Here is a 26283-nt window from a genome sequence, read left to right on the forward strand (position 1 = left end):
ATGGCAGCGGCTACCAGCGTTGTCGTGCTCGACAGGGGCAACAATACCACCTGCACGATTAATTTACACGGTGTGTGCGCGCGAACAGATTATTGGAAGCGACCAGATCTGCGAGTTCACCGTCAAATTTTCTCATCAGTTCCTTGAACTGCCACGCGACAACGCACTGGCGTAGTATATTTTGCGTGAATTGTTTTTATACCAAAAGGCTGTATTCCCCATCAGTTATCGTTGGAAAAAAAGTTACAGAAAAAGTGGTAGATTGGCAACTGGCTACAAATGAATATAGTGTAATGCATTGACAAAGTGCCGCTCCCAGATCTGATTCGCGTTTCTACATTTTATTGAGGAAGACAAAGTGTGTGCGCGCCTTTACCCGAGAGCCTAACCTCTAGTTTTTGTGCTGTTCTATGTGCACTTGCTGGTTTATATGTACAGATATAGATAGATTCAAGCTTGAATTTTGACATATACTATGATGTGTTGTTTCCGGTACTTTTCTTCGTGTACTTTCTCCAATTAATATATTTTCTAATAGTTTTGGACATTCAGTCGACAGGGATATTATTGTTGTAAACAGGCCACTGATTTAAAAAAAATTCTTATCTATATATGAATGACAGTTACGTGAAAAGCGTGCGCGGCGGTGGAGTTAAATCGCGTGTGAATTACTGTTTAATAAAATGTTCACTGTCATTTCCACAAATAGATGTAATAAGAGTAATAGGAGAAACTGGTCTGAGATTCTCATAAAATTTTTTTATGTTTTTTTTTTAGGTGCCACGGTGGTATCCTGGCGAGTGAATAATCAAGAACAACTGTTCGTAAGGTAAGTTTATATTTTTCATTCCGTCATCTTACTCGGTGATTGCATGATGAATGTAGTCGCCGGACTGTGATTACATAACTAATATTATATTACGAGGATAATATACGTATTAAAGCTGTCACGTATACCGAGTGTATAAATTAGAATATATAGCAAATTTAAATGATATACTGTTGACATTGAATTAATTTGATTATTATAAAACAGCGTAATACATAAACTATTACATTGTTATTTTTTCCATATTATACGAATAATTTTTAATATATTAGACATTCAAGTTAAATTAACATTTTTGGAATTGAAAGCGGTAAATAAAATATCGAACAGTAATATAAAATTATCTCTTTTACCACAGCTTCAGATGTTCAAAATACATACTAAATATTGTATAAATAAAAATTATATACAAGATATTTTGGAAGTATAAAAATTCGTAATTTGGATGTATATCATACGAATTAATGTTTACTTGCAGACTTCAAGTATACTTAACATACGAAAATATACTTCCGCGAAAAAGACTTTTTACCATTAATTTTGCGATAATTTAATAATTTTATTATAAATTTAAATCATTTCCCATAGCATGTAACTGTGTGGTTTCTTTAAAATTATGATTTTACAACATGAGTATGTGCCTGTTTTAGTTCAGTTACTTAAGTATAAGTAAAATTAAAATAATTGAAGTCATTACAAATTCAACTATAGAAAATTACGCTACATTGTATTTCAGTAATACATTTTTTTGTGCATTAAAACATCATTTCATAAGTAAATATCTTCCATTATATAAATAAACAAATGTACATTACATAATTTATGTCTGATTTAATTTTAAAATAATTATTTGACCAGTTGTTTGTGAATAACTAGTAAACCGGTGGAGATTATTTTTTATACTGCGGATTTTGTGCATTTATGATAAATGTGAGTGGTATAGATACAGTATAATATTGTATTAGAATACTTTAATTTTACTTTAAACCAAGTAAGAAAGGAAATAAATTTCTATTTAGTTCCATTGTTTTATTTAATATGTGAAAGTAGGTATAAGCTTACATAAGCATCCACAGAGCAATTGTTACAACGTATTTAGGAAGAAATCGTAAACGCTAGCCAAAGGAATCTGTTTTGAACGATAAAATTGCGAAAAAAGTATCGGTGAAAGTGAAACAATATAATTGAAAACTGCCGCCTCATTCAATTTGTCCGTCAGGTTTATCGTCTCCAGCTCTTTTTCGATTTACTCCGGTCGATATGAAGCTTGTTGAAGTATCAAAATATGTGGCAGAAAATAATCACGCGATATTTACGATAAAACTTTAAGTGTTTCCTGAAGATACAAAACATATATTGAATTTAAATTATATTATCGCATCAAAAATATTTCCCTACCCTTACTTGATAAAGATGGCGCACGATGCTGAAGAACAATGACAAACACCAGGGCGTCGCATGTTTCTGGTTTTCTTAAAGACAGATATTAAATTTGGAGAACAGTATTATGGTACTCGTTGATCACGTATAATATTAAAACTATACAATACGATAATAATGGTTACGCTGCGGATTGTTTGCGTAAATAGAAATTTTTAATGACTAATTTACAGAAACTGGAATCAAAGAAAATTTTAAACAGCATAAAAAACTCATTAAATTTTATTATACATTTTGTTACACTTCTTTTCAGATAATCGTGCACGCTGTAAGTGTATAAAACTCGCAGTCTATTAACGATGAATATATTATTATTACTGAATTTGAGTTTTATGTCCACTCATCAGTAGACGACACTATTAAATAGTCATCGATTTAACGAGCTGCATTAGAACTTTCAAAGTAACATTTTAATATCTACTGATATAACGAATCTACTTGAATCCACTCATGTACACTGTTCGAGGTCAATTTGACAAAAAATAAAACATTAACGTCCCCTAATTGTTCACGTGAAAAATCCACATAGATGAATTCGACAGGAACAACTTATCCGTGTTATCATCTACACGCAAGCTAATAAATCCCAATAATTCAATATTAATTTTAACCTTTTATAACCAAACAATTAAATAGTATACAACGGTCGAATAGAATACTTTGAAATCACGTGATTTAATTACCAGCCGCATTTTACAAACACACAATTCGACACATTCTACAAACACTCATACGGTGTTTTCGTCTATGTTTAACAAACACTATTACTACTATTATATCTAGTAAATATCTCTACAAATTTTCCAATGCTTAAATAATTTCTTCAAGTATTTACATCAAATTTATGTCGATAAATTTGACGTAAAAAATTCTTCCCTTTACGTGAGAGAGGAAATATTTCATACCGCAATAAAATCATACGTTATTATACGGATAGACTTCTCGTAGACTGTAGACGATTCCAAGCGGTCCAAACGAATGAAACACCCTGTATATCGTCCTGTCTCCGAAACGCGCAGTTCTGCCTCGGAGACACAACGGATAAAACAGAAAGTATATATCCCCTCGGTGTGTTCATTGGTACACGCGTATTGTGCCCGATACTATTCGTCCCGAGTAATAAGAGCTAACGAAGAAAGACGCCGGCCGCAACGAGTGTAAGACAAGCGCCGCGCACCTGCACGAGAAAGAGTCGTCGCGTAAAAGCGCGGTGCCCGTGACGATCGTTTTAAAAGCGGCAGCCACGGGAGCAGACGATGAAAAAACTGACGGAGCGAACGGGCAAGGGCGCTCTGGACCAGTACATACCTTTTACACGAGGTTCAGGGCCCCTCGCCAGTTGCCAGTCATCGGTTCTTCCGACACTTAAAGGCGCTGTCGGGACCATCTGTCTGTCTCTTTCACCTCTCTGTCGTCCGGATACACACACACAGCGAGTGTATATTTCCCCGAACGTGGTCGCTGTCGTATGGTTCGGCAGTTATCCATCGCGAGGATAACGAAACTTTCGGGGAAATTCAATGAGAAATAACAATCGATACCGTGAAATCTGGGACTGGCGGAGACAACCTTCGCGAGGAATACAGGCAACGAGGAGTGTCTGTAATTTACTCTAATTTCCGTAGAAACGACCGTAAAAGATACATACGTCGGTATGTCCGACGTAATATAGATCTCTGGACAAGGAGACGCGTAAGTCCAGCGAAACCGGCCATTGGTCATCGTCGCGCGTATTCCTGCGATTGTCGGTCTTTTGTAGTTTCGGGTGTATTTCTAATTGGCATTTAATAAGTTAGATGAGTTAGTATTAGGTTGTACCACATAAAAAAGCCGTTTCTATAGATCGGTGTGGAAACGCATATTTTTAAAAAAACAATTTGTGTTCCATTGAAATATGCATCTATTTATAATTTTCTTCAAACAGGATATTATCTGACACATCCTCGTTCTTATAAAAATTGGTATTTTTAGATTGTATGAATCCTTAACACCTGTAAGTACCGATTTTCGATTAGGAAATCCTTTTCGTTTCTTTGAAGAAGCTACCGATAACAGGAAAGTAATCTTTTGTTCATAATTTAATTCAGTTAACTTTGTCATGACCTAATTTAAATTCATATTGGGAAAGTATTCGACACTATTACTTTGATACCATATTTTTCACTTCCGTAGAACAGTTAAACAATAACAATAAAAATTCAGTACTCGAAAGAGATGAAGAAGTGCAGCAACGGTACAATTTTTTACCAGCATAACAAACAATTAATATGTTACTTAATTTACTAATCGTGGTTGATCATCAACTATTCGAATCCCGACAACTCGATACTTTTGCGTTGTGAACGATTATAAATGTATCGTTAGAAGCGAGTACAGACAGTAGTCAGTAGCGAAAGTGAATGGAATTTTTTAATCGTTTAAGATTAGAAATTGTAATCAATTTTACAAGGAGTATTAGTTTTGCAAGCAATTAATGAAACGGTACACATGTTTGTAAATATTATAGATATAGCCAAGAAACATATAGTGATTTATATACTTTTAGTATTTGTAAAGTAATTTTTATCACCAATGTACTTACGTGAAATGTAACATGATTTATAATATTACGGTATAATTCTTTTATATCTAATTTGATGTGTTAGAAAAATACTATGAAGTACAGTAGAATCTTGATTATTTGAAGACCATTTATTTGGAAATTGTTTAGCTTCTTAAGATACAACAGTGGGTTTCATGCAAATGTATTTGATTATGGAAGGACAATATCTAACCCCAAGTTAGATGTTAGATAGTTTTTATGCATTTATAGAAAGCTTCTTCCTGATTACAAATTAATTTAAATTTGTTGAAATAATAAATACTGTCTTCCATAAATTTTAATTATTTTTATCGATGTAAATATGCTTTTATCATTTTGGACTGCGTTCATATCACTGCGTTTCAAATTCTAAAAGTCAGAATCTGCTGATTGTGTTGGGACCACAGGAAAAAGCAGATGTTTCTCGTCTTACGATTTGACCATCGCAGGAAGCACTCACATGGTGTTTTCGTCTACGTTTAACATCTGTGAATCGGAAAGCAGGAACCGAGCGAAAACATGAGACCATTAAAATCGAGTTCAACTTCTATAAGATAATGTGTGGTTTTCCTACGTTATTAAATATGTATTTCCTCTCTCATATAAAAAGAATTTTCTATGGGAAATACACATCTGTGTTTGTTATACTAACGAACACTGTTATCTTCTTTATCGACATAAATTTGACATAAAACTTAGACGAAAACACCATATGAGTGCTTTCTGCGATGGTCAAACCGTAAGACGAGAAACATCTGTTTTTTTCCTAACACGTTCAACAGATTCTGACTTTTGGTACAAAATATACGACAGATATACAGTAATTCGAGTTAGATATTATTAAGAATTATCGGAATGAAATCATTCTTGGTCTTATTTTAACGAGGAAAACCTCGTCAATGCGTTAGAAGTAATTTCATAAAGATAAAATTGAAACTGTAAAATTTGTATTTGGGAGGAGCCCCACAACGCTCTGTAGTCCTCCATCACTCGTAGAAATCTTAGGATCGCTCTACATCAGCGAAGTAGAGACAACGGGATCATTCATGCGACTAAGTTTGTTATGAATGCATAAACTTATAAATTTGGAAAATTTGGCTAAACATGTAATGAATATTTGTCTTCTGCATTTAAAAAGATAATACAAATTTTTGTCAGTTCACTAATTGAAAACAGAAACTAATATGACAGAGAAAGTTAGAAATAGCATAAAAACCAGAATTTTTCTTTTTAAAGATAACTAAAGTAATTAAATTATTAAAAGTAATTTTTATTATAATTCGTCATTGAATACACTAGTTATTTGTAAAATACACCTGCACTCATCGCCAACTGCAAAGTAACACTTCTTAAAGACTTACTAATAATTCATTCTACAATTACTTGATACAAACATTAATTCTGTAGGTAGTAGATATCATTTCCTGTATATCTTTATGTAATTCTACAGACCAAGAATGAGTACTTTTAATCAGAGTTTGATAAATTCATTACCTGGATAAAGAGTTTTCGAAGTACTAAATAAAAAGTACAAAACTAATCGCTCATTTTACATTGTATAAACACGAGTGTTTCGGTTGTAAACATAATACGCAATTTCTTTTAGAATAAATAAACACATTCAAACTGTTTCAATATCAGAGCGAAACACTTGCACGTGCTGTGTGTTTTCGTTCGATTAAAATCGTGCCCAACGCTGCTTTCAATCATGAACACTACGAGATGCAGAAAATGAAGTGAACCCACTATTTCGGAGAGCCCAGTGTGGCGGATATGATACTTGTATTTTGAAATGCGAGCAATGTGTGGCTCACAGTACTCTGTAGACGGAAAATAATGCCGTGGAGCCTTCAGAACAGAATCCAGTTGAATGGGAATGTTGTAGAATGCCGACAAAAACCGCAGGCCCTGGGGATCATTAGTCTATGGCCGAGCCTATAACCCACCGCGGTATTATACCGGGTGGAGTGAAACTCGAGCAAATAATCTTGGCTTGAAATAAATTCACGAATACACAAAATGGCAATCTCTGTGTGACAAAGTTCCATTACACGCGCAACACAAGTCAAATGTTAAGATATTCGTGTATCGTACATACACCACGTGCTCGGTTAAAATATGTTCAGTTTTTTTAATACATTTTTCCTATATTTAACTTATTTTCTCCCGTAGAATCACCACCTTTCTGATTGTGCCACCAGTTACGGGACATTCTGTATACAATATGATAAAACAAAATCAACGAAATATGGGTACAACCATTGGCCAACAGTTTTGAATCACTCTGTAACTTAGAAAAGCAGGTATTTCCTCGTTAAACAAATACACTTAAATGTAAGACTCAAATAGGAGTAGATTGACAAGTTGAGAGATATTAGTGATCATTGTTGAAAGTGTTGATGATAGTCTGGGTTAAATGTATCGCGTGATGTAATTTTAAGTAAAACCAGAATTGTAGATGTACTTTATCCCACCATAATTACGAGTCTAGCTTTTTATGTTCGCCCGATAAGGAAACTTCAGATATCTCTAAATTTTCCTATAACTTTCTTATGCATAATACTGCATAATTTTATTTATCTATAACGTTCTTTTCCTTTCTCTAAATTTTTGTAAATATGTAAATCTACAAAAACATTTTGTCGATTTCCTAAAAGAGTGACACAACTAACAAAAGTAATTTTTCTGGAAATGGGTTTGATATTTGCTGTGGTAGAAAATTATTAATTATTCAATTATTCAGCAATAAAAGAAATAGATCTCTTTTACGATGTAGCTAATAGTCTTTGCGATTTTTGGGTGTTTAATATTTATATACTGCTTACAATTTAAAAAAAAGGGTTAAAGCTGCATCCTTTTGATTTGTGACATTGTTCTTGTTAAAATATATAATTCAAAAGTGACGCACTTTCAGATAAACAATAACTTGCTTTTAAGAGTTAATTTTTGCAGATATCTAAAAATGAACGATTTCTTAGTTGTGTCACTCTTAGGAAATGGAATATTTGCTGTCCAACAACCACGTGTTTTAATTTAGCTACCTCACAATGTATCGCGCTTATTTTACACGAAGGTTAGTCTCGTACATTCTGCATTACAATGGAGGTGTCAATATTCTCACCAATAAAATCTGCATTCTACACAGGTTCAAACTCCGTGCTAGAAACTCATGCGATCGCTCATTCCGATACGTTACACTGGCGATAATGTTGCTTCGTGTGCACCTTCAACTTTAATATGTAAATACACACCTCGTACTGATTTTCACGAGACTTCAATCTTTCTCACGTTTCATACACGTACTGCATAATGAAAGAAAGCTTAATCGTATACGTACACATAGCTGTCCCGGGAAATATCATTTATTTTGTGTAAATAAATACATTAACGAGTAGACTGCGAATTTCATGAATTTGTTGCGTATGCAAATATGTATGTAAAATAGTAGAGAACGGAAAAGTTAATGAAACGAGTTAATATTTTTACTTATTTTCTAAATTAAATAATATCTTAAATAGTATAATGATATTTTTGTTTTAATCTAGTTTGTGTGAAGTAGGGTATGAAAATGAGAATTTGTACTAACATTGGAGATTTATTACATAATTAATCAATTTTGATCATTAGATAAAAGTGTTATATTATATTTTTGTATGAATATTTATATTCAAAAAGTAGGAATAGATTTTCCAGTTATGCACGTTATATTTACTAGACCGTGCGATATTTTCTAAGAGTGATAGGTAATCATTTTATCCCTATTAAACCAAGGATGTTTATTTATATGTTATACGTTTATATTAGATGCAAGTCAGTAACAACGCATAAGTAAAAACTCTCATAATATTTAATATGTTAAATAGGTAATTATTTTAATCATAAAGACCTACATAGACAGTCTTAAAGATGGAGAAAATTAATCTGAAGAACATTCTGAGGCGTCAAGAGAGAATGCAATATAATTTATGCTAATACAAGTATTATGATGTAATAAAATGCAAAAATCATTAGTTAAATACACCAGCAAATGAAAAGTAATTGAAAAATGTAATCGAAAGATCTCATTAATGACAGTTTGACACAGACCTTACTTCTTTTTTCACTTAATAGAATCATTATCGGAGAAACTAACCTTTTATTTCATTCCTGTCTTCATAAATAAACCAATAAATGTATGAATTCATATAAACATCCGTAGTCTATAATTATCAAATTCAGGTCACAATCAGTCGTGCGCGAACATAGAGAAGGAAAACGAGCGATTACACTAATTGTGAGAATGAACTAGAAGAGAGAATATCGATGTCTAAGCTGTTAATCTAGCATAAAAATTTTCTTATTTTCTCATTATATTTTCACAAAACTGTTACCATTAGGTTTTAGCAGATACTAAACAATGTCTAGTAGACCTAGTAGGCAGAAGTTATTCTTCGATAATGTTGTAAACTCGAGTATAATCTCTTCACTACGATCAAGATCCTACATTCGGGAGCATCTGAATCTCACGATTGATCAACCTGTACTGCCAATCGTCCTCAAATATCCGTTGTCACAACTTACCTTTTCGTCTTCCATACATTTAGCTCCTCTTTTTCAGGTACACGAAATATATCTATAGTGTAAAAGCTCCTACGCAGTTCAATTTCATCTTCTTGCACCATTATCACAAAATAGATAAATCAACGACACATTAGTTTCTGCGGTAGACGTCCATATTAGATGCATCACGACAGCACTCGGCATTGTTAGGAGTAGTGATAAATCGAATAGAATAGAGCTCCAAAAATTTAGACTTGAACATACCTGAGATATCCCTTCCCCAATGATATCTTCCTCTAGTAGTCTTCGGGGGTGTGCACCACCCTCTTTTGCGCACGACTCTGTAACTCGTCATCTCTTTCGGGTGCATACATCCTAGAGTCCTCTCTTATAGTCTTCAGATAGTGTGTTTTATTCTTTGCGTTCAAAATCGTCCCCCTATTTTTGCTGAATCCCTAAATTGTGTCCCTAATGATGACAAGTGACACTCGAAAATCAGCGATTCAAATCCTTTTCGTAAAAATTTAAAAAAAAAAGGTGAAACACTATAACTACCATCTCTTCCCGCTGTACTTAATATTTAAACTCTCCTTAACTAGTCTGGTGTTTTAATCTCGCAGTATGGCTTGTGGTGAAGATTTCAATCATATCGTAAAAATTCCACCAAACAGAAGGATCTTAAAGGCCGAAAGGTGGTCCAAACTTATGAACAACTAGGGGAGAGTGGGGTAAACACGAACGCAGGGTAATTCCGAATGCAATGGTTACGGTGTGTTAGAAAAGGAAAACTGATCTTCTCCCTCCACTAGCTGACAGTTTAGCTTGTATCCAGTGCTGGGAAGAAAGAAATAAACAGACGCCGCGCACGCCGTTCAAAATAAATGAAATTAATTATTTTCATCGTTTTTCAAGTAACATTTTGTCCATTTTCAATTGCATGTAGTTACTATTGCATTAATGATACAATTTCGGATTTATTCAAGTTGAAATAAGCACATGTTAAACATTTTATGACCAACATGTTGTCTGTTTGATTTTAACCTCTAAGATAATTTCTTTTTTATTTTTTGATGTCGTGGGGTATTCGCGAACAAATTGGGTGGGGGCAACTGAAGACTGGATCATGTGTTACAAATGTAACTTATAGACACATGAAAAATGCAGCAATGGTGAAAGCACATCCAGAGATTTTCTCTGCAACTTATATGTTAATTAGTTTTTATTATCACTCTATTCGTGATTACCCCACGGCAATCGGGTAATCACAAGCACGAAGGATTTTGTTTTTTCTGCCCAAAAAGTTGATTTTTATTATAATTTTTCCAAAATTAAATATTATAGTTTCTAGATGAATAGTTTAAGTATGATTATAAGTAATAAACAAATTCCTTTCTCACTCAGCTTTCGTTCTGTTTGTGTTTTTGTTTAGGTGTTCGTAATTATCCCACTCTCCCCTACCTAGGTCATTTCCAGTGCATCTTATTAACCTGATTTATACGTGACCGTGCCAGTAACAGTTAATTAATTGTCATTTAGCAAAATTCATATGACCGGACAGTTGTCGCGACAAGATTTGAAATCCCGGCAACCGGGACGACGAGAAACGTAGCACTATCATTCTCAAAGAATTCGCTCGTTCACGGCCCACTCGTCCACTTAGGCCGGCTGATTATGCACCGGCGTGTGTCCACAGAATGCCGCTAAATCGCTCGTTATCGCGATCTCGCAATAAACCCATTACATGATTCCTTTATATACATAACTTGGTGTTTCACATATCTCAAACATGTCTGCACGTTGTCTCTAAAGCATGTAAAGACTTTTGTGATAGGTGACTAAAAGAACATTCACAAGTTCGTATGTAATTAGCAAGACATAATGTAACCCTCCTGCACTGTTCAAGAAATTGGTGCATTACTAGTCTTTGAACCAAATCGAATCGAGGCAATACAATTACTAGACTGCGGATTCTTATGCAAAATAAAAGTTTCTAAAATAATTTATAACGACAGGAGCAATCGTAGAAATTTATTTTCCCTCTTAAATATCTTATTGGGTTTAGATTAAAATAGAGACTTCGTTGAATCCGATGAAAGTTTAATTTTGTATTGTATTTCACAAAGCCCTATAGGCTATAAATGCATAAAATCCGCACTCTATTTATAATATATACAATTGTCTGGAATTCAGTTTTATTTAGAAAATAGTAGAATATTAAATTAAGTAAATAGATTTCTGTTCGTTTCCAGTTTCTTAAAATTAACTTATAACAACTCACCTTTGTATAAGAGTTTGTGGTCCAATTATCTACCTATCAGTAGATTGTAATATATGTAAAATATCCAATTAATTTTCAAGTGTCTATAACAAATAATTTAATTAAAAACAGTACTGTGGTTTTGGGTCAAATTGACCCGAACAGTGTACAAGGATTAATACACTGTGTGGCATAAGTATAAAACCACCGTAAAATTTCCAATCCTTATATATTATGGTTAAAATAAAAACGAACCACTTTTTAATGTCTAGGGAATAGAATCTATCTTGTTCTGGAGAAACATTATTTCTCAATAGGATTTCAGACATAGCATACATAGTTCATTCTTATCTTAACTACAATACATAATAATTTTAAATTCTAGGGTGGTTTTATTGACATAGTATATAACATAGTTTACGAGTATTTGGATAAAATTCTTTTACACCCCTCGTGTTTTTTACTCGAATAAATCATCAGTGAACTGTGCATAGGAATCAATAATCCACCATACTTGAAGAAGCCGCGGTAACAATGAACCTTCTGTCATTTTATCATTCTCGAAGCAAGTTTGTTCATCCATCTAGTGACGTGTTCTTAGATTTATGGACGCGATGACGTCGGAAAATTTCGTGCGGCAATACGATTTCCTGTTTTTGCATAGTACGTTTCCGTTTATCAGCAGCTGTTTGAAGCGTGCTTCCCCGGGAGTTCTCGCACGAACGTTTCGGAGTAAGGGCAACTCCAGATGAGTAGAAGTGGCCACGGCGCGCAGGCACCCCCAGTGTAAACGTGTCCGACCTAGTATAAATAGGTTTGCTTCTTGCCCGCCTTAGTTAAACAAAGTTCCACCGAGCCAGGAAGCATTGGCTAGGAGAAGTTCGGGAGGAGAGCGCGCTACCGATCCTTGCATCCTCTCCTAACGCTGCCTATTGCTGCTGCTGCTGCTTCTACCACACAGCTATCGCTGTTGTAGCCACTTTTGTTATTGAAAAGAGGGAAACGCAAAAACTACCCGGGTTCGTCGAAACTTGAAGCTTGTACTTCGACGTACAACGGGTGTCCTTATCATATCGAATAGGGAACGAGGATCTTACTGAAGGAATTATTGTTTTACCGTTAGATATATCGATAAATAGTCCACAATTCCTTTTGTCAGATTTAATACACATTTATTAAGGAATTAAGGATTAGGTGTAATAGGGAATGAGGATCTTACTTGAGGTTTCACAGTTTTTACTGATACTCTTGGCTATATCAATAAGTAATCTCCTATTTTCCTTTTATGAAATTTAATGCTCATTGTTTAAGGAATTAAGGATTAGGTGTAATAAGTAATGAGGATCTTATTGGGGTTTACTGTTTTACCGATGTTCTTAGGTGTACTGATAAGTAATCAGATATTTTGCTTTTAAGAGATTTAATGTTCACCTTTAAAGAAATCGAAAGTTTGCGGTGTTTCCATGATATTCTTGCGCTTCGGTCAACGACACCCTCCGCCATTTTGAAACGAGAAGAGGGGTAGGTGTTTTGAATTGAAACTGTGTTACCTGGTTAGTAAATAATATAGTGGACTTTTTATTAGGAAATCTAATAGTTACTGTTTTAGAATAATTATAAAAGTTCTCGAGTGAAATTTCTTGTAGTTACAAGTACGGTTTTTCTTGGTTAATAATATGAGGGACGAGTTTTCTTACAGTTCATGAAGCTTCATATATGGTTTATGTACCTACTAATTTCATAAGTTTGATCAAATCGTTGGAAAATAATGTTTAACGTTTTCATGAACTGTAAACATTAGCCTCTTTTGATCAGTATATATGCATATCCGGTTTAAATCAAACTGGATCCAAATAAATTTTAAACTTTCTGTGAGAATTTGTTTTTAAGTTTTTATTTAATTATAAGTTGTTATGTGCGATGCCTATTAAAATTACTGTAGATTCAATTAAATTTTAAATCTTTTTCTCTTTTGATATTAAGTCTTCTGTTTAATTGCAGAGATATTCTTTATTACGATATACCTATTTCCATTAGGTACTATTCAGAGAAGCATATGGTATAATTATACAACTCTGCTCGTGGAAATTTTACCTTGAAAATGTGAACATTAGATAATGATGTTAGATAGATCGTTTGGTACAGGAACGTACGAAACGGGAATTGCCGACGATTTATTATAAATGTTATTATAGAAAAATATTTTTTCGTAACATTTCATTTAACACCGCGTCACTATTAAATTACTTGCCGGAACGATGGTAATAATAATAAATACATTTATCTCTAATATTTTCTATTTACGTACTTATATCCGTTAATTCTAGGAACGATAGAGTATTTTGATCAGAAAATTTAATTAAAACTGGATCTTAAATATTGTTAATTCTCTCGGTAAATTTACCGTACAATGGACATCATTTAGTAGTTGACTGTCGTAGCCGCTCCAACTAGGAGTAACGCAAAAACTATACTGCAAGGCATCCTTGAGGTAGGGAACGTCGATGTACACCGGGTGTCCTTTTTCTGAACAAACCATCTTGAAGGCACAATCGAATATGAAAATCATTGTGAGAAATGCAACATCAAATATTTATATACAATTACTAATGAGAAAATTATATTTCCTGAGTTACTCTTTTCGTCATCTTGAAATAGAGACGACAGAGATATTTCGAAAACTTGCCCAATCGTTATACTGAATAATTCTATTTTAGAAATAGATCAGAATAAAAATTCCAAATAACACGTGAAAAATTACTACTTTAATTTATGCATATAGATTTTTGTAATTAATAATTATAAAATAATTAATTATAAAATACATGGACTTTATAGTATAAGATTTTAAACAAAATTTCATATTAATCTACGCGTAAAATTGCCCCATTAGCATTTTCCAAGCTGTGAACTCTTGAGAGCTTCTACGTTAAAACATTTCTCGGCTTTCTACTCACTTCACTTTACTCACATCACAATACTGGTCTTTAAAAAAGCTTTATAATTTTCAAATTATTTTTCATAATCTGACATCCAAGCTGTTGCCAACAGGCTTACTAATAACCACACGTTCCAGAAAGATAAACCGTATAGAAATTTACTTTTCATTAATAGTTTTATTGTATTAAATATTACATTAAAGAATTGTTAAACACTATAAAAGATTATAATTTACTACATTTTACAAAAGGTGTGTATAAAATTCGCAATCTATTAATAATGCTATTTTTATTTCCGAAATGTAAGCAGTAAACTTTAATTAGTAGTAACAAGATTTATATTATTTACTCGATTAACGAAATTTTACTTGTTTTGAAAAAATCGCGTGACTAATCAGTTGAACTATTAAATAAATAAGTTCATTAATTAATGGCGAGGTGGAATATACATAAAGTAACGTGGTCTGACAAATATTTAGGGTTCAACTTAATTAAAAAGGCAAGAACAAAAGGTATTTTTAATCAGCCCGTATTATTTTAAAATTTGTAAAGGAGCAGTTTTTATTTGCGCGTTTTTTAGATCTTCATTTCGAATATTTGTTTTGCATTTATCTGTGCCGACGTGATTAACGTACAAACCATTACGATGATATATCTATACAAAAGGTAATTCCGAATTATTTTACAAAAAGGTTGCAAATTTTATGCATATGGTGCACGTGAACGTATCAAGTACCACAAAAGAAAAACTTCGATAAAGGTTGCATAGATTATATATATCATTTTCAACTAAAAGAAAACCTCAATGAAAAATATAAATTTCATTTACATTCTCGTTGTTACAAAATAATCAAAGTATCTAAATCTTCATATACATTCATAGCTTAGTGATTAGATTTTGTTAATGTGATCTATTTAGTTATTATAAGAAGATGAAACAATGACAATCACGTAAGTATCGCAACATAAAAAATAGTTTTTCAAATTTGTTCAAGCAATTAATGGATAATTTAAGATAAGGTATTAAAGATATTGTGACAGTAAACATATGAACAACAACAGCTTTTTGTGAGCTTTAACTACAAGTTTGATCGTAAACCATGATTCCCAGTCTATTCTCTTTTTGTTTTTTGTAACCAATCAATTAGAATGAGTCAGCAGTGTATATCGCTTTTATTTTTACTTTGTATGCGTCTAATATTAACCATGTTCACCTATGGTCCTATGAGATCAGTCCTTGTCAATAGATGATAAAGCGTCTTATTAACATAATTACGCGCAGCATTAGAAATTCACATAATTCCGTTCGGACTGTTCCAGTTTCAATTCTACAAAGAATCTACATATTATACACCTTTCATCTTCTCTGCATCGTGTATTTGAATAATAACATCTATATTAGAATGCGTATTATCTTAATAAATTAGTACGAAGACAGATCCATGCGGATAAACGGTTTTTCAGGTAATTACTCCAGGAGATCGAAAGATGTAGATGTAAAATGATATATTCTTCTTATTTTTTTTCTTCTTTTTCTTCTATTTCTTATTTTCATATGGAACTTATATTGTGTCCCATAGTTTATTTTTATTGTTATGTCATTTCTTCGTCTATGTCAGTATTTTCTTCAACAAAAAAAAACGAAAGAATATTATCTGCATCCATAATTCTATATCCTGGATAATTCTTACGTATTTCTCACCACCCCGGAATAGTATCACAGTGAAAATCCTCAAATTCGAAGTATTGTATTGTGAATTAAAGCATTGCATAATTCACTGCAATAAACATTGGTGATTCGTTCTGTGTTCCAATAATGGAAAGTTTTAATAGTCGACGTTTCCGATAATCAACGTTCTAGTCTACCTACTTTATGAGCCCAGATGTGGTTTTATATAATGCGTTATTAATAAAACGTAAATTGAGAACTAGATAAGTGGTCTGAATTAGTTCATTAGAAAGCAATATATACGTTACTGGATTATATAATTTGATTTCAACGTAAACTGTATGCAACAGTAAATATACTTGTCACTTCACCATATTTTTCACCAATAAATAAGAATTGATCATAGAGAATGAATTACTTCTTTCAGAAGAATTAGTCTTTTGACAATGATATTTGTAAATGAATACGATATGATTAATACGTATATCGTATATAAAATTATGAACTTAAAATTTTCCTTTAATCAGTGTATCATATGATTCGTTAACGATGTTCGAATAAACGGTGTTCACAAAGTCGAGATGCTAGTATCCATAATACTAATAGTCAAATATACTTTGTATTATAGCAACTACATGTTTTGCAACTTCGTAATGCATTAATTCATCGTTCTAATTTAAAAATCTTAGAATATATCAATCTTTCGAGCAAAAACGATCTTGAAAATCTCCATTTCTAAGTTAATTCAGAATCGGCGAAAATGCTAGTGTAACAGTCTAAAAGATTTATATAAAATTCTATTTCTGTGTGAGCAAACATACAGTATAACAGTGATTCAGAAAACTTAAAACGACAGATGACTGATGAACCGCGTACAAGGCGTCCCAGTGCAATTGATGATAATTTGCAAGTTGTTATTTCTAAAGATCTAGAGGCAACGTGTAAAATATACGGTGCAAAGTGTCGTGTTTATGAAGCGACGGTTGCAAATTCAGAAGGTGTAGAAAAAATGACGGAAAAGGCAATCAGATTGAACAAAAGTAGATAACCACAATAGGAAAAATTCAGAACTCGTTTTTCCTTCCCTTGTAAGACTATTATCTCGTTTAATCTATGCGAAGTAAAATATTTCAGCTTTCATAAAAGGGAAACTAGGGTTATTTATTGAGTTTGTAGAAACTGAATACCCGTTTGAACATAACAAGGTTACTGCGATTCATGCTGTAATCACTAGACTGGTAGAAGTATATGTGAATTCATTATTTTAAACACTAATTCGTAAAAATTAAAATTTGCCAGAAATTTAGATTCTCTACTAGGGGAATTACTACGCGAATAATAGTACATAGATAGTATTGAACTTTATTAAAGAATTTATTTTATTACTTTCTACAAGTTAAGAGACGTGTATAAATGCATAACGTCTGCAGTCTAGTGATCACAAAATATAAAGCTCAATTGAGATTGTAGAATTAAACTGAATCTAATCAAATTACACAGAATTATTGCTCTTCGGAAGAAGTAATCGATAGAAGCGATTTCGAGCATGGTATATCTGAAATTATGGTACATACAATCAGGAATTAGGTGTTTCTTCAGGCGAAAGTTACTCGAGAAAATACAGAATGATATCTATCATATGAAACTGCATTTTCGAAAAAGTTGACTTAAAAAATTCACCGACTGGCTAACATGTCTGTCCATTACTTACTGGTTCTACTTGCTGTAAACTTCAACTATGGTACGGTGTTACTCTTACATGTTTCGTATCAATCTAACTGTCTTCCAACTAGAATATTTTTGCAATCGACAATTAACTGAGATAACGCTGAAATAAAAACTATACACACACAGTGTCGTTGCACGTAGAACGACTCGCTTACCTTGCAGCCGAAGTCATAACGTACAACCTCTTTTGGTACTGCAATCATTTTTTCAAAAACTATTCCAAACCAATTATCGTATATATAACCCGCCCACACAATGCAATACAAAACACGCTTTATGTCTTATCATAATATTAACATATCTGTTCTGACAATGCATAATCATCCCACTACTTTACCGTTATCTCAGTTAAGTTTCGATTCCGTCAAAAACCCTTTTACATACGTTCATCTCGGAGTATTTGAAACGATTTTACCAAGTTTCGCGAAAATCGGAGGGTGGACATTTTCGGAGCTGCAACCCCTTTCCCCCGTAAATATTCCTTTCCATCGTTTATTGTCGATACCATATGCGACAAGTACTTATTACCCGGCTTCCCTATAATTTTTCGTCAAGATTTTCTTGATTTACTCGCAGCAGAGAGGGTATTCTGCAGCATACCAAGGCGTAACCGCGTTGGGAATTGGGTGCCGTTCACGAGTAGCAGCGGAGCAGCAGTAGCAACCGGGGATAACAGCGGCTAGAAACGACCAGGAGGAGAGGTTGGAAACTGTGATGCCCGCAAAAAGCACGGCAGACAGCGCCGATCGTTTTTGCTTGGCGTCAGCCGCGTTCCTACCACCGCGTTGTACTTCGTGGTGGTACATCGCTCCATCTCTTCTTCCCTTTCCTCCCTTCCTCCTCATCTGACTTTATCCCTCTCTCTCGCTCTTTCTTTCTCTTCATCTGTCTCTCCCACCCTTGCTCCTCATCTGTCCCTCTTCCTCCCTATTCCCTTCTTCGCTCCTCATCAGTCTTTCTCTTTATCTCTCGCACAGCTTCGTATATTCCATTCGCCTCGAAAGATCGTGCAAACGGATGGGATTACCTCCGCCTTCTACAGTTTACGCATCCAGGAAAATAGATTACATTGTTGACTCGAAGGATACGACGATATCCTGCGCGACGCATTGATAACGAACACGTCTCGGGAGTCTCAAGGTCCGGATCATTAACCCCATTCGCTTACGATTTCAATCGATCGCGTTACTTCACTTTGTTGCATCCTCGAGGTCCTTGATATTCGATCATATTGTATGTATCAGGTTGTTGCATGATAAATTACCGTTTCCCAGCGTGTTTCGTTTCAACGACCTTATCCCCTTGCCTTACAACATCGAGTCAGACACGTGATAACGATTTCAAAATGAATTTAGTAGACGTATATATCATTAGTTTTCTTTGACTCGTCGTGAAATACTGTTTCGCTGGTATTAATTATTAAATGTAACATTTGACATTAGAATGGGATTCCTTTTGTGTCTGGGAAAATATTAACGATAAAGTAATTCTTAAGAATGAAGTCGTACAACAAATCGTATGGCAAAGGGTTAAAATCGTTAAACGGGATTGAATCGAGCTTGTAAATCGATAAAAAAAGTGAATGATTAGTAGACTGCGGATGTTTATGCATTACGAAAATGAAGATTTTAACGAGGTTGAATAGTATTTGTGTGTTATTGTTAACGTAACAAAGCGTCTAGTGTAAAATTCGAAATTATTTTTCATGTTAATATTGACATACTGCTATCTGAAATTGTGAATTTGCATAAACTTCCGCAGTCTAATGATCAGGAAGTTGAAAACCCTCATTTCAAAGCAAGGGTAACGACTGTTTTCAACCCCTAGATTTGGGCGATATCATTCTTGGGATAAAAAATACGTCTCAAACATCTTTCAACGATTACTTGGTATTAAAGTTTTATCAAAATCGCCGTATGGCTCTTGGCCGATAAATCGTGAAAGCTTTAATCCGACATATTTTCAATAACACGATTAAATGCCAATTTTAATTTCGTGCGTCCGCGTAAACATGGTCTCATGCCGGTACTCGATCTGAGAGACATCTTCGCAGCGCCTGACAACATTGACTAATGGTTACCGGCGCATCCGCCCTCGGACTGTATACTTCTCTTTGCACATACATGAGGAAAGTAAAAGAAAACGGGAAGTAGATGTTGAAAAAGATGAGAAAGAGCAAGACAAAGAGAAGAAACGTAAAAGCATTAGGAAACTAAACGAGAAAATGCAAAGAAAGAATGATGAGGCACATAAGAACAATTGAACGAGAAGAAAGAGTATTAGAAAAGCAAAATACTAGGTGCCGAAAGACAAAAAATAAATGTAAATAAAAGAATTAAGAAAGTTTTTAATTACAGACCGTTACAGAAATGCTTTGTGATCTTACGACACAAAAATCTTACAAACAGCAGTATAAATTCCGAAAGATGGTGTCCAAGAACGCCATAATAGCTGAGAACAATTCTGGATACAATAATCTTCGCGAAAATGCAAAAGTGACGCCGGAGCATTTGCACATTCAGGAGAAAGAACGATTCTTCATCTTTACTCGGTTACTTTTCTGTCAGTGGACGATCTGATTTCTTGGAAAGAATTTATATTTCAATTCTGATAGTTCGTTTTATTCATAGTTCAGCGAAATCCTTGAAAATCTGGATCAAAATAGACGTAAGCACGACTGTCCGAGAATCAATGAAATGTTAGTGCAATTTTTATATTCAATACTAGACTACCAGGCTTAATTTTTATTTACATTTTGATTTTCAAACTTTTCTAGATTCTTTTATGAAAACGAGGATTCAACAAAAATGAATTTGTACTGCGAATTTTTTATTATCAAAAATAAATTATAAATTTATCAACTCGTCGTTAAGGTTTTTGCTTTGTATTCTGCAAAATCACATGGATTACAGACGCATAAAATCTGCAGTCTAGTTATTAGAGTCACGTAGAATCACCGTTATACGTGATCAAAGCCACCGAAGAAAACTTTGTGTGTTAAATATTAGAATATTTTATTCCGTTTCCTCTTATATTTAAACGATCAATCCTGTCTGCGTTTCAGTAAGCAAGCTGTGTTCGACGGAAAGAAAGCTATTAGAGGGGGCATACCATTTGTCTTCCGTAAGTATACGATACTAAACAGACCGGGTTGTTACAATAATCTCGTCAAGAATTTAAAGACAATAGTTTAGCATGCTTAACGCAACTTGTAATTAGTTCATTGATCATTTTTGTTGTGAATCTGTTCGGTCAATGCATATGAACCTGCCGTATTCAATGAGCAAGTTTAATCGAGAAAATTTTACCATTAATTGTATCAATTTCACCAAGATGACTTCGATTACAAAAAATTTCATTTATCTCGACCACCGTAAAAACTCTGTAAATATTAATAAACATTTTATAAGTGGACAAACATTATGTTAACATTGCTAACAATAGTTTCATATGCACCTATCTCTTATTTATAGAGAAACTTACACGATTCACTTTACTGCGAATATCCAATTTCTTTTTAATTCGACTTTTTTTTCTACCTACATATACGTATACTTATCGACAAAAATTAAGAAACAAAACACTTTTTACGATCATATCTGTTACTCATATTTACACATAATTCATGAATATCGATTTCTCATATCTTTTTATTGTTTTTCACAGTAGATAGTGTTTATCTTTTAGATTTTATCGAAACCTTTACCACAGGCAGGTGATAGAAGATAATATATTAAATTGAGTCATAAGTAAATTCAGTAAACCCGTTTCAAATAAATATCTGTTTAAGACACATTACAATTAACGCTATGACAACCGGCTAGTGTTACGTATAACTTTCACCAGTCGCCAGTTGTTTTTGTCAAAAATTAACAAAATATAATGTTTGCTGTACATGTAAAAAAAATTAAATAACTTAGAATATCTGAAAAGTACCACTAGGCACTCGCATGACGCTAGTGTCGTGTCATCGCCCACTAACAATAGGCCCTCAAATGACGCCACCGTGGCGTCATCGGTCTTCATAATGTTAACACTAATTAATTTCACATGCCCAAATAATTGTTACCGAATTTCAACATTTATATTATTATTTGTATTTAATTATAATTCAGTAACATTTTAGTGTCCATGGTAGAAGTTATTTATATTTCAGTTCGATATATTACATAGTCCCTGATTAATCGTTTTGTCCCTTAATTGATGTCGGTAAGCGTACAATCATGGAAGTTCGAAATATTACTAATCAGTGATTTTTTCCCCTGAACTCAGCGCAATTCGGAGCATGGACATTCGGGCCGCCCCACGGATTCGCAAGAATCATCCGTTGGAACGTGGAAAAGTCACCCGAACGGTTACCCAGCGGTGACGTTGAGGCAATATTCTCTATAATGGATAGCGAATTCACCCGCTCAATGTGGAATTACCCCTTTAGGTTAACGTACCGACTAATCCTTCGAGAAAAGGAGCTGCATTTCAATATCGGCGTGTACAATCCCAGCAAGGATCACACGTTTAGCTTCAATTTGCTGTTACACACCTACTTTAAAGTGCCGGACGTTAGGAGGTGTCAGATCACGGGCCTTCACGGATGCACTTTTATCGACAAGGTACACACAATTCACATGATCTTTTACAGTTTTATTTTTCCAAGAAATTTAATCCGTCGTTTGGGTTACTTTTCAAATCTCAGTACTCATGTATTGGTCGAATGTACGCATGCAAGTTCGTACAGCGGTATCGTGTGATACGTTTCGCATATTTCGACGTATCGAAAGGGTTAATCCGTTGACTTTCGAGTACTACAGATCTAAACGTTTATTATGGAAGACACTTTTCGGGGATGACGATTGCTGCAGAAAAATATTTCTCATAAATTACTTATACGATGCATAATTGAGTTTCTGCTTTGATATTCGTTACATAAAATTATACGAATTGTTGTGAAGAACGAATAACAAGTTAAGTCGTTTTCCCCGGTTGACAGATTAAGTATCGTTGAATTGGGCATTGAGAATAAAAGATGGATAATAAACACGTTCGCTGTCGCCATTTCGTTTAGGAACTGTAGGTCACAGACCAAGTTAAATTACCAACATTCGATTTTCAACAATATTTGTATATTTTTAATCCGGTGCCTTTTTTCTTTCAATCGAGAGTTTGATTATTATTTTCACGACTGTTAATGATACTTACTTTACTTATTTGTTAATGATTTACCAAACAAAGAAAGAATTTCATGTTCACTGTAAGCTCTAATTCTCTTCCTCTAAAGATTTAATATTAATAAGAACAAAATAATATTTCATTTGAAGTTAAACGAAATGTGTGTCAAATAAACAATATTAAACTACACCGTAACCTTTATTTTAATGCGTTTTGCAAATTAAGGAATACTATTGTATAAATACATAGGCATTCGCGATCTACTCATGAGAAATCTACTCATGTGTTGCACAACCATGAATATTTTTTCTAACTAATGAACACCGTTTATATGTTCATTCATAAGCTGTTCTTATATCAGAATCCTTCGTTTCCCTCACAGACGAGGGACAACCAAATCTTTCAAGAGGGTCGCGACGTAGTGACAGTCTGCGAATGGACGGACAGAATTTACCAGAACACGCAACCGGAACACATTATCACCAACGTTGTGTCCGGTAGGAAAATGCGAGTGCAGAAGTACAATTTCCCAGACACGGTGGTGTGGAATCCTTGGCAAGAGAAGGCCCGGGATATACCCGATTTCGGTGACGATGAATTTCCAAACATGATATGCGTGGAAAGCGGACACGTCAGTAGCCCGGTGATATTACTACCTGGGACTGCTTTTGAAGCCAGTCAGATCTTGCAGGTGAAACACACTCTTCGATCGTTCGATCGTACACATTACCACTCATAAGTACTTACCCATCCATATAAGGTTCGCTTGACCAAAACATGTGATAAATTTTCAAGCGAAAACTAGTTTTCCCCAATGGTCATAAAGCAAGCTAAATTTGGAACCATTTATTATAATAAGTTCCCAAAGTGAAATATATAAAATAAAGTCAAGTAAACATTTCTTCAATGAGAGGGCAAGTACTTATAACCGATAATGTACATGTGTTCTAATATTGAACCAATTTATCTCTAATACATTAGTTTGAGTCATAAATAAATTCGTTCTGGCTCTTTTAAATTTATATCGTTGCAATAACACTTTACAATTAATCTTAATATATTATACATTCTTAAGCATTGTTAATTTATTTAACCCTTTGCCCTTGGAATTTTTTAATTCCACATACATTTTGTAGCTTCAGAGGGAACAATCGAGTGCAACGAGTTAAATATTTTCATTGTCATAGTTATCCAATTACTCTTTATCTATTTTCAACTTTCTGTGACAGAAATTGTACATGACTCGACCTGATGTTTCCCGTAATTTTAAAAGACCAGTCTGGTTGTTAGACTTACCAGGTTCATTTGTTTTCAGGTAATGTGAGTAGAGGGTGGACCGACATCGCATGTAACCACCGGAAATAATTCCAATCCGCTGCATCCGGTCCCCTCTGCACCAGGTACCGTTTGGCGAACCGGTGCCGGGTGGCTGTACATGCCACCACCTCCACCGCCGCCGCCACCTCCGCCAACGTCCACGACGCATCAGTCGCACCTTCATGCGCATTGTATCGCTCAGACTTGCACTATATGTTCCCTAAATCTCTGAATCACCGCGTCCCCGAAGCTCGAACGAAACCGAAACACCTTTACTCTAACCTCGGTTATTGTTACAGCGTCACTTTCTGTTTCTGATATCGAGTGTACGTCAGTGCTAAGGACCGCAAATATCTGTAATCGTACAAAAGAATTAGAAAGTACGTAAGTATTCGTGTTTTATACTCAACGGCAAAAAGCGTCAAATCAATGATGTTTTCGCAGCAGCATAAGAAGTCTGTACAGAGTATGTTAATTATATGCGTTAAACTTTGAACAGCTTCATGGTATTCGGTAACATCGGATCTGAGCAAATGCAGTTTAGGAAAATGTATCGTATAGTGATTTGTTTTTTTTTTTGTATTTTTTTTTTTTCAATTATTCGTCATTAATGAGAATTGAATATTGGAACGCGTTTATTGTTACTTAACGGCAATGGAAATACGAAACAGTATTTCAAGTTCATTTACCTACACACTGTTGATTTAATGAAGAGAATCTGTTGCATCTATAGTTTATTTGAAAAGTCTAAATGTCCTATTTTTGAGTACACAATATGCAGTATGTTCGGACAATAAATTAGTAATTATAATTTAAACAGAAAGTGTAATTCTTGTATGAAGTGTAATTCTATATCTTACACAGTATAATTATTTTAACAATTTTACTTCGAGGTATACTTGTTAAAATAATAATATTTGGAACACTTATGCCATATAAGACTCATTAAATCCTAAAGCTTTTTAAAGATACTTAGATAGTACTTCAGTGCATTGTCTTATCTATTGTTAATTTCAAGTGTTTTGCATGTAATATAGACTTTTAGGATGTCCATTTAAAGTTTCGTTGAAATTGTTGGTTAAATATTTTTATGATCATATGAGCAGAAATAAACTGTTTTTTTATAATGCGTTAACAAATTTATTTTCCGAACACACATATTGTATGATTATGTTCTATAAATAAATTATATCTTAATTTTTATACACTCTTCTAAAGAAAAAAACAACTGTGTTATACAAAACGCAATATTTGTCAACTAACAGTAACTTTCAATTATGCTTGATCTTAATTCATAAAACTACGCATAAGGCGTAATTTTAGAAATGCAACTAGATATATTTTGATGCATAAGTAGCAAATTTAATTGCATTAAGCTCTGATTGTGCAACTCACCGACAAAGCGATTCAGATATGGTGCTAATGTTACAGGTATAATATTGTAATGGTAGATAGTTGCAGTAACCAAGCCCAATCAGCATTCTTTATTATTGTTTTAGTTTTAACAGCAGGAAAGGAAAAACACTTCTATCAGATTTTCGAGTACATTTTATTTTCTGTCTTACCTTGTGCAGAAGGACAAAAGCATACAGTAACAATATATCATCGAAATAGACGTAAGCAAATATTTATACCGTACAATATTATGATACTAGTATAAAAGAAAATAATTTCGATGTGTGTACGAAACATTTGTAAAAATATTATCTCGTCGACGTTTTATCTATTAATTAACTTTCTAGTGACGAGAAACAATTTCGAAAAAAAAAGAATACTTACACTTTGCCATTCAATCATCACCATTTGGATCATTGTTAA

The 26283-nt window shown here is 33.8% G+C and overlaps 1 protein-coding gene across 1 annotated transcript; it reads left to right on the forward strand.

The window, feature by feature from the left end:
• On the forward strand, positions 1 to 24999 carry LOC107188107 (glucose-6-phosphate 1-epimerase). The gene is made up of 6 exons (XM_015576353.1): positions 1 to 70; positions 778 to 829; positions 21047 to 21105; positions 22255 to 22592; positions 23531 to 23839; positions 24464 to 24999. The coding sequence occupies exons 1-6, from the start codon at positions 1 to 3 to the stop codon at positions 24470 to 24472; spliced, it is 837 nt and encodes a 278-aa protein (XP_015431839.1). The 3' UTR covers positions 24473 to 24999.
• Positions 25000 to 26283: the final 1284 nt, after the last annotated feature.

This window comes from Dufourea novaeangliae, unplaced genomic scaffold (assembly GCF_001272555.1).
Source record: "Dufourea novaeangliae isolate 0120121106 unplaced genomic scaffold, ASM127255v1 scaffold115, whole genome shotgun sequence".
In the NCBI taxonomy this organism is placed as follows: Eukaryota; Metazoa; Arthropoda; class Insecta; order Hymenoptera; family Halictidae; genus Dufourea; species Dufourea novaeangliae.